Source organism: Myotis brandtii, unplaced genomic scaffold (assembly GCF_000412655.1).
Source record: "Myotis brandtii unplaced genomic scaffold, ASM41265v1 scaffold348, whole genome shotgun sequence".
NCBI classification, from domain to species: Eukaryota; Metazoa; Chordata; class Mammalia; order Chiroptera; family Vespertilionidae; genus Myotis; species Myotis brandtii.
This window is the reverse complement of record NW_005363397.1, coordinates 124573-138204: the sequence shown is the minus strand read 5'-3', so window position 1 is coordinate 138204 and position 13632 is coordinate 124573. Positions and strand designations below refer to the sequence as shown.

At 38.7% G+C, this 13632-nt stretch overlaps 1 protein-coding gene across 1 annotated transcript in view; it reads right to left on the bottom strand.

Annotated features, from left to right (window-relative positions):
• CFTR (cystic fibrosis transmembrane conductance regulator (ATP-binding cassette sub-family C, member 7)) overlaps positions 1–13632 on the bottom strand; it is a 195095-nt gene that overhangs the window by 116387 nt on the left and 65076 nt on the right. The window contains exons 8-10 of the mRNA XM_005871579.2: positions 12040–12286; positions 10241–10333; positions 5008–5190 (exon numbers count right to left, since the gene is read on the bottom strand). Of these exons, the coding sequence (XP_005871641.1) occupies positions 5008–5190; positions 10241–10333; positions 12040–12286 (523 nt within the window). The remainder of the gene's footprint in view (positions 1–5007; positions 5191–10240; positions 10334–12039; positions 12287–13632) is intronic.

Here is a 13632-nt window from a genome sequence, read left to right as displayed (position 1 = left end):
AGGAGCCCTCAGGGGATGTCCACTTGCCAGCGGGGAGCAGGCCTAAGCTGCAGTCGGACATCCTTAGCACTGCTGAGGAGGCAGGAGAGGCTCCCACCACCACCGCTGTACTGGCAGCCGTCAGCCTGGCTTGTGCCTAAGCAGAGTTCCCCCTGTGGGAGCGCACTGACCAACAGGGGGCAGCTCCTGCATTGAGCGTCTGCCCCCTGGTGGTCAGTGTGTGTCATAGTGACCAGTCATTCCCAGTCGTTCTACTGTTAGGGTCAATTTGCATATTACCCTTTTATTTTATAGGATAGAGGCCTGGTGCATGGGTGGGGGCTGGCTGGTTTGCCCTGAAGGGTGTCCCTGATCAGGGTGGGGGTCCGGCTGGGGTGCCTGGCAAGCCTGGGTGAGGGGCTGAAGGCTGTTTTCAGACTGGCCACACCCCCTTCAGGGTGGGGGTCCCTGTTGGGGTGCCTGGCCAGCCTGGGTGAGGGGCTGATGGCTGTTTGCAGGCTGGCCACAGCCCCCAGCCACCCAAGCTCCCAGTGAAGGCTGGCTGGAAGCAGGTATCTAGGATTTATTTTTCTTCTATAATTGAAACTTTGTTGCCTTGAGTGGAGGCCACAGCTGGCCAGGGCAGGCAGGAAGCTTGGCTTCCTCCATGGCTGGGGCAACCAAGCCTCCTGCTTGCTCCTGCTCCGTGGCTGCGGGCCGCCATCTTGGTTGGGTTAATTTGCATATAGTCGCCTCCATTGGCTGGTGGGCGTGGCTTGGGGCGTAGCGGGGGGGCAGTCAATTTTCATGTTTCTCTTTTATTAGATTAGACACGAGACCTGGTGCATGAAATTCATGCACAGGGCGGGTGTCCCTCAGCGTGGTCTGTACCCTCTCTAATCTGGGACCCCTTGGGGGATATCTGACTGCTGATTTAGACACGATCCCTGTGGGATCAGACCCAAAAGGCTGTTGGACATCCCTCTCACAATCTGGGACTGCTGGCTCCTAACCATTCGCCTGCCTACCTGCCCAATCACCCCCAACTGCTCTTTCCTGCTGGCCTGATTGCCCCCAATTGCCCTCCCCTGCCAGCCTGATGGCCCCCAACTGTCCTCCCCTGCTGGCCTGATGGCCCCCAACTGCCTTCCCTGCTGGCCTCATCGCCCCCAACTTCCCTCCCCTGCCATCCTAGTCACACCCAACGGAGAGAGATAGAGAGTTAGAAACATCGATGAGAGAGAAACATCGATCAGCTGCCTCCTGCACATCTCCTACTGGGGATGTGCCCGCAACCCAGGTACATGCCCCTGACCGGAATCGAACCTGGGACCTTTCAGTCCGCAGGCCGACGCTCTATCCACTGAGCCAAACCGGTTTCGGCAAATTTATATATTTATACATAGTAATATTTTGGTATTTTGAGAGATATGAAGTAAAATTAAAACATCATTAAATATATATAAATGTATAAAAATACAAAAATATTAATAAATCTTTGAAGATACTGTATTTTATTTAAAACATAAGCAAAAGCTGGAGCTAATAGCTTATTCTACACATCTAATGCTCAGTGTTTATGACCCAGCTAAAGCTTAGTGTCAGAGCATGGCCAGGAAGAAGGATGGAGACTATGTGGTGTCATGGGTTATCAGCAAGGCCACAAAACTGTTTCAATTGTGGTAGAGACAATAAGAGAACTGAAAATCCCCACACCCCGTGGGAGATGTGGTAAGCCAGCCTTCAGTCAAGGGTACCCAGTGATGCAGATTCTTATATCAATTACACTTAATTAAAATAATTCAAGGATGTTTCCTAAATGAAAGATGCCTAATGTAAATTAGAACAAAAAACCATACCATTTTTCAAAAAAAATGTGTAGCTCTGATTTACATCTCTGATTTGATTACTTCATGCCCTTTAAATTTCATAAAGAGACCAAGTGTTTCAACATTATCTGAATGATAGCTCATATTCTTAAAGATCACTATGAAGCCTTCTCTTCTCCTGACAATGAGGTTTGAACATTTACCTATTTTTGCTTTCTAACCTACAACAAAAGCAAGTAGCGGGGGTGGGGAGGGCAGGAGGCTGACCAGCACTGAATAACTTAACATTCTTATGTATTTTCTTCAAAAAACTATTCCACTTAATAATTTTCCCTCATAGTAAATCATAAGTAAATCTGAGTCCATTCTCCAAAATTTTTTAATTAAATTTATTGGGATGACATTGATTAATAAGTCCTATAGGTTTCAAGTGCACATTTCTATGATACATGATTTGTATACTGAATTGTGTGCCCACCACCCAGTCAAATCATCTTCTGTCACCATATATTTGCCTCCCTTTACCCTTTATTATAGCCCCACCCCCTTCCCTCTGGTAACCACCATACTGTTGTTTATGAGTTTCAGTTTTATATCCCACATATGGGTGAAATCATATGGTTCATAGCTTTTTCTGACTGACTTATTTTGTTTAGCATAATATTCTCAAGGTCCACCCATGTTGTCCCAAATGGCAGTATTTCATCTTTTCTTCTTTATCCAATCCTCTATTCAAGAACACTTTGGTTGTCTCCATGTCTTGGCCACTGTGAATAATGTTGCAATGAATATAGGAGTGCATATATCTTTGCGAATAAATGTTTTAGAGTTTTTCCCTTAGGTCCCCCCAAAAAGAGATTATTGGGTCATATGGTGACTCTATTCTTAATTTTCTGAGGAACTGCCACACTGCTTTCCATAGTGGTTGTACCAGTTTACACTCCCGCCTGCAGTGAATGAGGATTCCTTTTTCTCCATAGCCTCTCCAATACTTGTTATTACTTGTTGAGAATAGCTATTCTAACAGGTGATAGCTGGTATCTCATTGTAGCTTTTATTTGCATTTCCCTAATAGCTAGTGAAGTTGAATATTTCTGTTGATCATTTGTATGTCTTCTCAGAGAGGTTTCTGTTCAGGTCCTCTGCCCATTTATTAATTGTATTATTTGGTGTTGAGTTGTATGAATTCTTTATATAGTTTGGATATTAACCCCTTGTTGGAGCTGTTGTTTGCAAATATCATCTCCCATTCAGTTGATTGCCTTTTGTTTTATTGATCATTTCTTTTGCTATGCAGAAGCTTAGTTTGATATAGTCCCAGTCATTTACTTCCCTTGCTTTGGGGGTCAAATTCATAAAATGCTCTATCCGACCAAGGTCCATAAGTTTAGTACCTATTTTTTTCTATATAATTTATTGTTTCAAATCTTACATTTAGGTCTTTGATCAATTTTTAATTATTTTTTTTTACATGGAGACAAACTGTAATCTAGTTTCATTCATTTGCATGTGAGTTTCCAATTTTCCCAGAACCATTTATTTAAGAGACTTTCTTTTCTCCATTGTGTTTTTTGGATCCTTTGTCAAAAATTATTTGCCCATATACATGTGGTTTTATTTCTGGGTTGTCAATTGTGTTTCATTGGTCTGTGTGTCTGTTTTTCTGCCAATACCATGCTGTTTTGATTATTGTAGCTCTGTAGTATAATTTGCAGTCAGGTAGTGTGATACTTCTGGCTTCGTTCTTTTTTCTCAGGATTGCTTTAGCTATTTGGGGACTTTTGTGGTCCCATACAAATATGGAAATTGTTTTTTCTATTTCTTTAAAATATGCCATTTAGATTTTGATGGGTGTTGCAATAAATCTGTATATGGCTTTGGGTAATAAGGCCATATTAACTATGTTGATTCTTCTAACCCATGAACACAGAATATCTTTCCATTTCATTTTGCTTTGTAGTTTTCAGTATGTAGGTCCTTCATACCCTTTGTTAAGTTTATTACTAAGTATTTTATTCTTTTGGTTGCACTTGCAAAAGGAATTGGTTTTTGTTTTCTTTTTTCATTTCTCTTTCTGAAGTTTCATTGTTAGTATATAGCAGTGATGGTGAACCTATGACATGCATGTCAGAGGTGACACGTGAACTCATTTTTTTGGTTGATTTTTCTTTGTTAAATGGCATTTAAATATATAAAATAAATATCAAAAATATAAGTCTTTGTTTTACTATGGTTGCAAATATCAAGAAATTTCTATATGTGACGCGGCACCAGAGTTAAGTTAGGGTTTTTCAAAATGCTGACATGCTGAGCTCAAAAGGTTCGCCATCACTGGTATATAGGAAGGCAGTGGATTTTTGCACATTGATTTTGTATCCTGCAACTTTATTGTATTTGTTTCAAAATTCTAATGTCAAAAAATGCCTGTATGATTTTCCTGGACAAGTTCTGAAAAAATGTGTGTGCCACAGACTGGTAAAAATTGATGGTTCGAATACTATGCTGCTGTAAAAAAGAAGGAATTCTTATCTTTTGCAACAGCATGGATGGAACTGGAGAGCATTATGCTAAGTGAAATAAGCCAGTAAATGAAAGAAAAATACCACATGATCTCACTCATTTATGGATAATTAAGACCATTATAAACTGATGAACAAAAATAGATACCGAGGCAGAGCAACAGAATGTCAAACTACAGCGGGAAGGCCAGGGAGGGTTGGGGGGGCGGGAGAAGAGATGAACTGAAGGACTTGTATGCATGCATATAAGCATAACCAATGGACACAAGACACTGGGGGGTATGGGAGGCTAGGGGAAGGTCAAGGGGAGAAAAAAAAGGAGAAAAATATAATACAAGTCTTTGTAATACTTTAAGCAATAAAACAATTTTAAAAAATTGATGGTTCATTTGTTCAATAAAGTTACTGAATGTCCACCTTGTACAACACACTGCACTGAGAGCTTTACAAAATTGAAAGGTGTAGAGAGAGTCACTGGTAATAATATGAAGAAATAAAGGCTAGAAGATGTTATCGGTGGAATAATTTATATTATAAGATACACTATATCTAAGCATTATCCTAATACCAATGTAAACATTTCTTCAAAATACCTTTTTTACACTACAGACAAACTAGAAAAAGAAAGAAGAAATGCATGTCAAGTTAAAAACTTAATGATAAAGAACAAGATAAACTACCTTGCCTGCTCCAGTAGATCCAGCAACTGCCAACAACTGTCCTCTTTCTATCTTGAAATTGATATCTTTCAGGACAGGAGTACCAAGAAGTGCGATGTTACTGAAGATGATGCTGTTATCGCCATTGCAGATGTTTCTAGTATTATTGTTTTGTTTTGCATTCTCAAATAATTCCCCAAATCCCTGTTAAGAAAAAAACAGAAAATTTAAAAAGTCAGCTTTCCAGATATTTTCAATAACTATTTATGTATGATGAATTTGAAAAGCACATGGTCCATGATCCATATATTATAGCACATAATTATATAGCCCATGATTTCTAGAGCACATGATCCAAAACAGTTGAAATGATAATTATGACATTTAATAATAACCATTTTAATGTCTTAGATTATTGCTAGACATCAAATTAAATTAAATATACCTATTTATCTATATAAGTATTTATATATACACCTCCTGTAGGTTGGGTACATAAACATTATCATTTAATCCTCAGCATAACAATAATATATGTGGCAAGTTTTGACAATCCCTTTCTTTCAAAGCTGTAGACTGTGATTCAGAGAGGTTAAATGGCAAAAGTCACATAACTAATAGGCTACAGTGGAATTACAGCCCAAATCTGACTTCTACTCTATCATGTTAGTAGTACATTCCTCTGAAAGGCTCAAATTATTTATTTAAGTAGTTATTATTAAACATAACCATGCTCTGGCAAGTGTTGCCTCATGGTTAGAGCATTGGCTTGTGCATGGAAGGGTGGCAAGTGCGATTCCTGGTTAAGGGCACATACCTGGGTTGCAGGTTCGATCCCAGCCCCAGAAGGGGCAAGTGCAGGAGGCAACCAATCCACGTGTCTCTCTCGCATCGATTTTTCAATCTCTCTCTTTCTCTGTCCTCTCCCCCCTGCCTTCCTTCCCCTCCCTCTAAAAATCAATGGATAAATATCCTCAGATGATGATTAACAAAAAGCAAATAACAACAAAAACGATAAACGTGACAATATTGCCAGATTATTTGAATGAATTCCATTTACACAAGAAGGCAATTGTGTCTTACCTAGCTTAGAATAGATTTCAGAAATGAATTGGAGAATAAGGGATTTTAGTTAACTATTTATTTGATTACTTATTTAATTTTTAATAATTTAATAAGTTAATATACATTAACTATCTTCATTTTTTTAAACCTTTATTGTTGAAAGTATTACATATGTCCCCCCTTTTCCCCCATTGACCCCTTCTAGCCTGCACCCACCCATTTTAAAGTAAAGTTATACTTTTTCTGACATAAAGTCAACTGATTGGCTTGATAATGATCACTGACTACATAAATTTATTTATCATCTTCCATAAATTGAATACACTGAAAGTGCAGCTCCCAAGTTTTGACAAAAATCCATTTTACATACAATAAACAGGAATTACATCTTTTGCCACCACTTAAACTTATGTTGAAAAGTTTATAAGTCAACTTAAACATGTGTCAGAGTTCATAGTTTTTCAAAATCCTTTTACATTTGAAGACTGCTGCTTTGAATCCTTATGTTATAGATGACTAATGGTCCCTCAGTCATCAGACAACTAAAAGCAAAGCTTTTAAGAAATAATCAATTAAGGTGTTAAAAAATGAGCCCTGGCCCTAGCCAGTTTGGCTCAGTGTATAGAGTGTCCACCTGCAGACTGAAGGTCTGGGGTTCGATTTTGGCCAAGGGCACAAGCCCAGGTTGTGGGCTCAATCCCCAATAGGGGGCATGCAGGAGGCAGCTGATTAATGATTCTCTCTCATCAGTGATATTTCTCTCTCTCTCCCTCTCCCTTCCTCTCTGAATTCAACAATAATATGTTTGAGAGAGAGAGAGAGAGAGAGAGAGAGAGAGAGAGAGAGCCCTGGATGGTTTGATTCAGTCGGTTGGGCATCTTCCTGTGCACCATAAGGTTGCCAGTTTGATTCTCAGTCAGCGCATGTGCCTGGGTTGCAGGCTTGTTCCCTGGTAGGAGGCATGCAGGAAGCAGCCGACTGATATTTTGCTCTCACATCGATGTTTCTCTCTCTCCCTCTCCCTTCCTCTCTAAAAATCAATTTTTTAAAAAAGTGTTAAAAAATGAGACAAAGGTATTTGTTATTCCCTTATTCATTTATTTATCAAATAGATTAAACTTATTGAGTATCACCTCTGTATTAAAGATAACTTCAAAGAATCCCACATGGGAGAATAACATGAATAAATATTAATATTGCAATGTGCTTAGTGCTACAACTGAAAATCATACCAAGTCCTATGGGAGTACATTAGAAGGAGCAGCCGACTCAGCCTGGAGCTTAACCAAGTAAATGATCTACACACCAGGCTATAAAGGATGTAAGTGGGACTTCACAAGACCAAGAAATAGTATACGTATTCTAGGAAGATGGGTCTGCATGCACAATGATTTAGGCTTCAAAGAACAAACTATGTGTCGGGAATGATGAGTGGCTGGGTCAGATACATATGACAAGATGACAAAGGCTGTGCTTGGTAAGGTGGGCAGTACAGGCTGTTAAGGAGATTGTGCGGCATGCTTAGAAGGACTTTTATCCAGTAAGACAGACTCGGACCAATGGCAGGTTATTGTTCATAATAACTTTGATTTCTAATTACAGAATTAAGATACTAATTTCAGGAAATTTGGAAAATGTAGAAAAGCAGAAAGAAGAAATTATCTATAGCACTACTACTGAGGAAAAAACCTTATTTAACATTTCAACTGATATCCCTCCACTTTTACATATAATATAAATGTACATAATATATAAAACCATATATAATTTTTACATTAATAAAAATTGTATATAAAGTTTGTGACCTGCTTTTCTGACTTTAAAAAGATGATAAAAATTTTCATATACCATTAAGCATTCTTCTAAATATATTTTGGTTGCAGGATAGTATCCAAGAGTATATATAAACTATATATATGTACTTTGCTACAAATATGGAGTACATTCTTTTTTTTTAGTATAAATTTTGGCAAGTGAACTTTCCAAAGAGAACAGGTTATAAAATTCCAAGTCCTTTGGAAAGTAGTTCAAAAATTTCCTCCATCAATATATGATAGTGATAGTTTTTCAAGGACCCTTATCAACACTGTTGCTTTTGTTATTTGTTTTGTCCTCTTTTATAGTTTTCTAGGTGAAAATGGAATCTCCCTATCAGATCTTAGCCTTATTTATTTGCTCCCTAGTAAGGCTGAACATTCACCATATTTATGAACCCTATATAGCTGTGAGTGGAATGGTTTTGATAGTATTTGTATTAATCTCACTTTTTGTTTCATCTTCTCAACTAGCTGAGTCATGGTTGACAAGTCATTATAACATTCTGAGCTTCAGTCTCCTGAGTTATTGAGGTAATATATATAAAGTTGTTTTGTATACAGTAAAGCAATAGTCACTCTTTAAAAAAGTTAGAGGCAGTGGAAAAGGGCTCTGCAGTCAGAGAAACTTAAGCTAATCTTCTAGCTCCACCCTATCTAGTTGTATAACCTCCTTCTAGTAACTTAAACTTTCTAAGTCTCAGCTTCCAACACATAAATAGAAATTCTACCTACTCATAGGTTTGGAGTGAGGAAGGAGTCATATATAACTCATCAGGGACTTACCTCCTGGATAACTGGGTTGATGGTGACGTCATCAAAGGAGAAAAAGAATATACTGGAAACTGGGGGAGTGATAAATGTGAAGGGCTTGAGGAGCATGTAGAAAATTTGGAATACATACATGAAGTTCAGGAAAGTGGGGCCAGAGATTTGCATTTGAGAGTCATTAACTCCTTGTCCTCAAGGGTGAGCCTGGGTGAGGTCACCCACAGAGAGCATGAAATGGTAGGAGACTTAGGTGGAGACTCAGTGGCCATCACTACTGAAATGGCAGGCAGGGATGACTAGAAGTCACAGTCTGAGGACACAGTAATGTGGAAAGTGAGGATACAGACAGACCCGAGTCAATGGTTCAGTGAAAGGGTTATAGGTGGTGACATTTGGGTCCAAAATCTGGCTTCAACTCTTGATAGTTGTGTGAGCTAAGCCAGGTACCTTCACCTTTCTAAGCCTCCATTTCCTTATCATTGAAATGAAAATGTTAATATTACTAGCTCATAGGACTATTTTGAGAATTAAAGGAGACAACACATACTTACTTTTAGGAGAGTGAAACTGAGGACTTTTGTCCAAGAGTAGGAAAGCAATTGTTTGAAAATAGTTGTGGAAAATGTCAAATTTATTTTTCCTTCATACCTAGAAGGGCATTTGAAATTTCTAAAAGCAAAAAAGTAGTATCAATCTGACCCACACACAACTTTGCTAGTCAGATAAAGAATTATTCTCTTGACCAGAATCCTAATAAAAGATAGTTTTAGGTAAAATGAAAAAAAAAAGAATTATCTCTTACCTATACCTTAAAACATGAAGTAAAGTGAAGTTCTGGTGATCATGTTGCTTATAAAACAAATTTAAGATATTGTATAGTATGTAGAAATAGGACATTAGTTTCATAACTCCTATCTTTACACAGATATCAGTGATAAGAAATAGGAACTCAACAGGGATTCTCAATAATAAGATATCAGATATTGCTTCATTAGAGGCTGAAAATCATTGATAAATATATTTTCTGACTTTGAGAAATATGAGGATTTTTTAATAATAAATTAAAATGAGCACAAATCATAGAAAACCATACATTGGTAGAGATCTCATACATCTTTATGTTGACTGGAGTCTGTAAAGCACTTGGCCTGGAACTTGAGATCAGATAAGGTAGCATTTATTGAGGAATTATTATGTGCATGGTATTCAGCTGAACACTTTACATAAGTCTGCCAGGTGAATATTAATATTCCCATTTTACAGATGGAGAATCAAAGGCTCCACAGAGTTCTATAACTCTATCTAGATTACACAGAGAACAAACAGCAGAACCAGGATTCAGATTCAGCTCTACTCAGATCCAAAATCAATGAACTTTGTATTACTTCCTGATATGTTATGTGAAACAAGTTATATGACTCAAAAAAATGTAAAGAGGTTTCAATACTCTATTTAACATTCCTGAGCCTCTATTTCTTAATCTATAAAATAAATAGAGTGGTTCGCCTTCCAGTTCTAACATCATTCTCATTGTCCATTAATATGAAAATGACATTCACACAAAAAAATGCTTAAGTATTGAAGTAAATTTTTTAAATTCTTACCTCTTCCCAGAAAGCTGTTACATTCTCCATCACTACTTCTGTAGTTGTTAAGTTATATTCCAATGTCTTGTACTCTTGCTTTTGTAAGAAATCCTGTTAATAAAGACAGAGCAAAAACATTGTTAAGTTATATTCTAATGTTTTATAGACCTTATAAAGCACCCTGCACTAACGAATTTGCCTCAATTGGGACGAAGAGAAAACCAGTATCTTTATCTTTTTGGCAACCCCACCCCTTTTTAGAAGCATCATTAGCATCACTTCTCTGGGTTAAGTAAGGGTGTGAAGTTCTGATATAACTGATCTTAAGGCATCAAACCTTGATTCTAAAAGGGTCCTATTAGAGACTCCCATTCACAGTGTTCTGTGGGCAGGTGGGAGCACAAGGAAGAATTAAGCCCAGGCATCCTGAAGTCTTCACCACCAGAGGTAATGAAACCAGCCTGGTCCCTGCCTCCTCGCTTTCCACCTTTCTTCTCTACTTTTCTCTCTCTTGCTACTTCAATTTTGGTTTCTCTCTTTTTCTCTAATTTTTTTTCAAGATCTGTGTTCCTGTTCAGTGGCCCCTCTCTGTCTCCGTGACACACTCATTTTCTCATTTCTGGTCTATATGTCTGTTCTTCTCTCTCTCTCTCTCTCTCTCTCTCTCTCTCTCTCTCTCACACACACACACACACACACACACCTGTGATGGTTTAAGAGAAGAAATAAGATTAGTCCAAGATCTGCTATGGTTTTGAGCTACACTCATCAATTTGCCTAAATTGCAGATCTCAAACACACTTTTGAAACATGATAAAATTAGGGAAGAGGACCCCTTTACTATATATTCCAATCCTTCAAAGGAGGCTGAAGATACAATTTGTTGCATATGTGACATCTTCTCATTTTAAATGCTGGCAAATAATTCTAATGTTTTTCTTCTTTTTAATGTGAAGGTCAAATAAAACAGGTCTAGGGGCCAAAATTAGGTCCATGGGCCACAATTTGCAAACTCTGGCCTAGATTAAATAGTGGCAGAACCATTTAAAAGTGGCTCACCTTTCATCACCACCTTTATGTATGTCACAGTGATTTATTTTCTGGGTTAAATATTTAAATAGTATTTTAAAAGTATAAAACATTTTCACCTGCATATTAATTATAAAAATTATAACCACATACAAGTTCATAGTAGTGATTAAATTAGCTTTGTATAAACTTGAGTCTCATCACTTGAGGATTTGAGAACTTTTCTTCAGAGCTCCCAGCTACATCAGCATTGCTGGGATTTTAAGGTAATTCATGTGATATAAAATGCCATTCACATCCACCATATTGCCCAAGGAAATACTTGGAAAAGTTTGAAGTGAATATTCCTAGAGTTCGCTGAAAAGTTCTTTAACTTCCTGGTAAACCTGCCAACATCTTTGTGCACATTTATCAAGTGCATGAGAATAACCTATTGATTGATGACTTGAATAAAATTCCTCAGAATACAGAAACAATATTTTCTGCAATTGCTTTGACTTGAGAGGATCTCACAGGCTTTTATTTTATTTCAATAAACTTCCATTACTAGGGCTTGTTAGACCACATATAGACGTCAAGAGAGAAAATTCTGAGCATCAAACAGGCCCAAGATAAATCTCTCTCCCTTCCTCTCTGTGAAAAGTCAATAAAATGTATTTTTTAAAAAAAAAAAAAAAGAGAGAAAATTCTGAGCATCAAACAGGCCCAAGACAGTCTGCCCACTATTAAAGTTCTAAGCTATTCTCAAATCATTGTATACAATACAATGCCCACTTTTGGTACGTTACCTGTATTTTGTTTATTGCTCCAAGAGAGTCATACCATGTCTGTACAGCCCAGGGAAACTGCCGAGTGACTGCCATGCGCAGAACAATGCAGAATGAGATGGTCGTGAATATTTTTCGAAGGACGACTCCTTTGAAAAATGCATAGGGAAGCACAGACAAAAACACCACAAAGAACCCTGAGAAGAAGAAGGCTGAGCTATTGAAGTATCTCACGTAGGCTGCCTTCCGGGTCAGTTTCAGTTCTGTTCTATAAAACAAAATAGTAAGATTTGGGATGCTTATTACTTTGCATCTTGCAATCTGAACACAGGCTCACAGGGCTCTGTGCCCTGTGGCAAGTTATTTAACTTATCTGAGCCTCAGTTACCTTATCTGAAAGAGGAATAGAAATGAATGCATCAGTGTTTTGTCCATAATACCTGTAAATATTTCTAAACTATAACTACTAAGCTCAATTATTATTACATTACTTTCACACCTTTATCACTTCATTATAATTAGTAAGATTTGTGAGACTTTGATAATTTTTTGTTTTTTGGTTGGTGTTTTAAGTGATTAGGTGTAATAATGAGGACAATGTTATAAGATTTATAAAGAAAAAGACAATTCTGTGATTCCCTAATAGGTTCTTAGCACTTTAGAAATTCTAGCTTAGCTTTGGGGAACACTAAAAATAGCATATATATAAGAGTGTTTCGAAGAAACCAAGATGGCGGCATAGGTAAACACCAGAGATTGCTGCCTCGTACAACCACTTCAAGAATACAATTAAAAGACAGAACGGGCATCATACAGAACCACAGGAAGGCTGGCTGAGTGGAAATACTACAATTAGAAGGAAAGAGAAAAGCATGCCAAGATTCAGAGGAGCTGCGGTGCAGAAGTTAAGTGCACAGGTACGGAGGCGGACGAGGAAAGGGCTGGCGGCTGAGGACACGGTTGGCTTTTTCAATTGAGAGGGAGTCTCAAACTCCCTACTGCTCTGAACTCCAGTTCCGGGCGAGTCTCTGGGGACCCTGACTAATACGGGGAGAGGCTAGACTGTCTGGCATTGTTCGCATCTCGAGGGCGGCTTTCTCTCAGAGGTGCCTGCAGCGATGACCCAGACACGGAGACTCGGGGCCTCTTAGGGAAGGACTGACAATCAGCCATAGCTGTTTGCTCCGCCCTATTGATCCCCTGGGACCCTGCCCCGCCCAAGCTGTGCACCACGGAGGCTTTTGAAATCTGAAAATTACCTAACAAACTTGCAGCTGGCCCAAGGCCCCAGGGCAACTTGCATTCCTTCACAGCTGAGCTCCAGCTGAGTAGCCTCAGGCAAAGGCTAGATTAGCACCTCCTAAAAGATCCAGGAACCAGTATACCCGGTGGTCAGAGTGACTAAGTGAGCACCAAAGCCCCACTGAAGCAAGTCTTGCCCCAGAGGGGTGTCTCCAGCACAGAAGTTCTCCCACTGCAGACACAGCTGATTCTCACAGCCAATTGGTCAATTCCTCCCAGTGATACCTACAACAATCAAGACTTAACTACAACAAGACTGTGCACACAGCCCACAAGGGGGTGCACCAAGAGAGTCCACCTCAGGTAATTGGG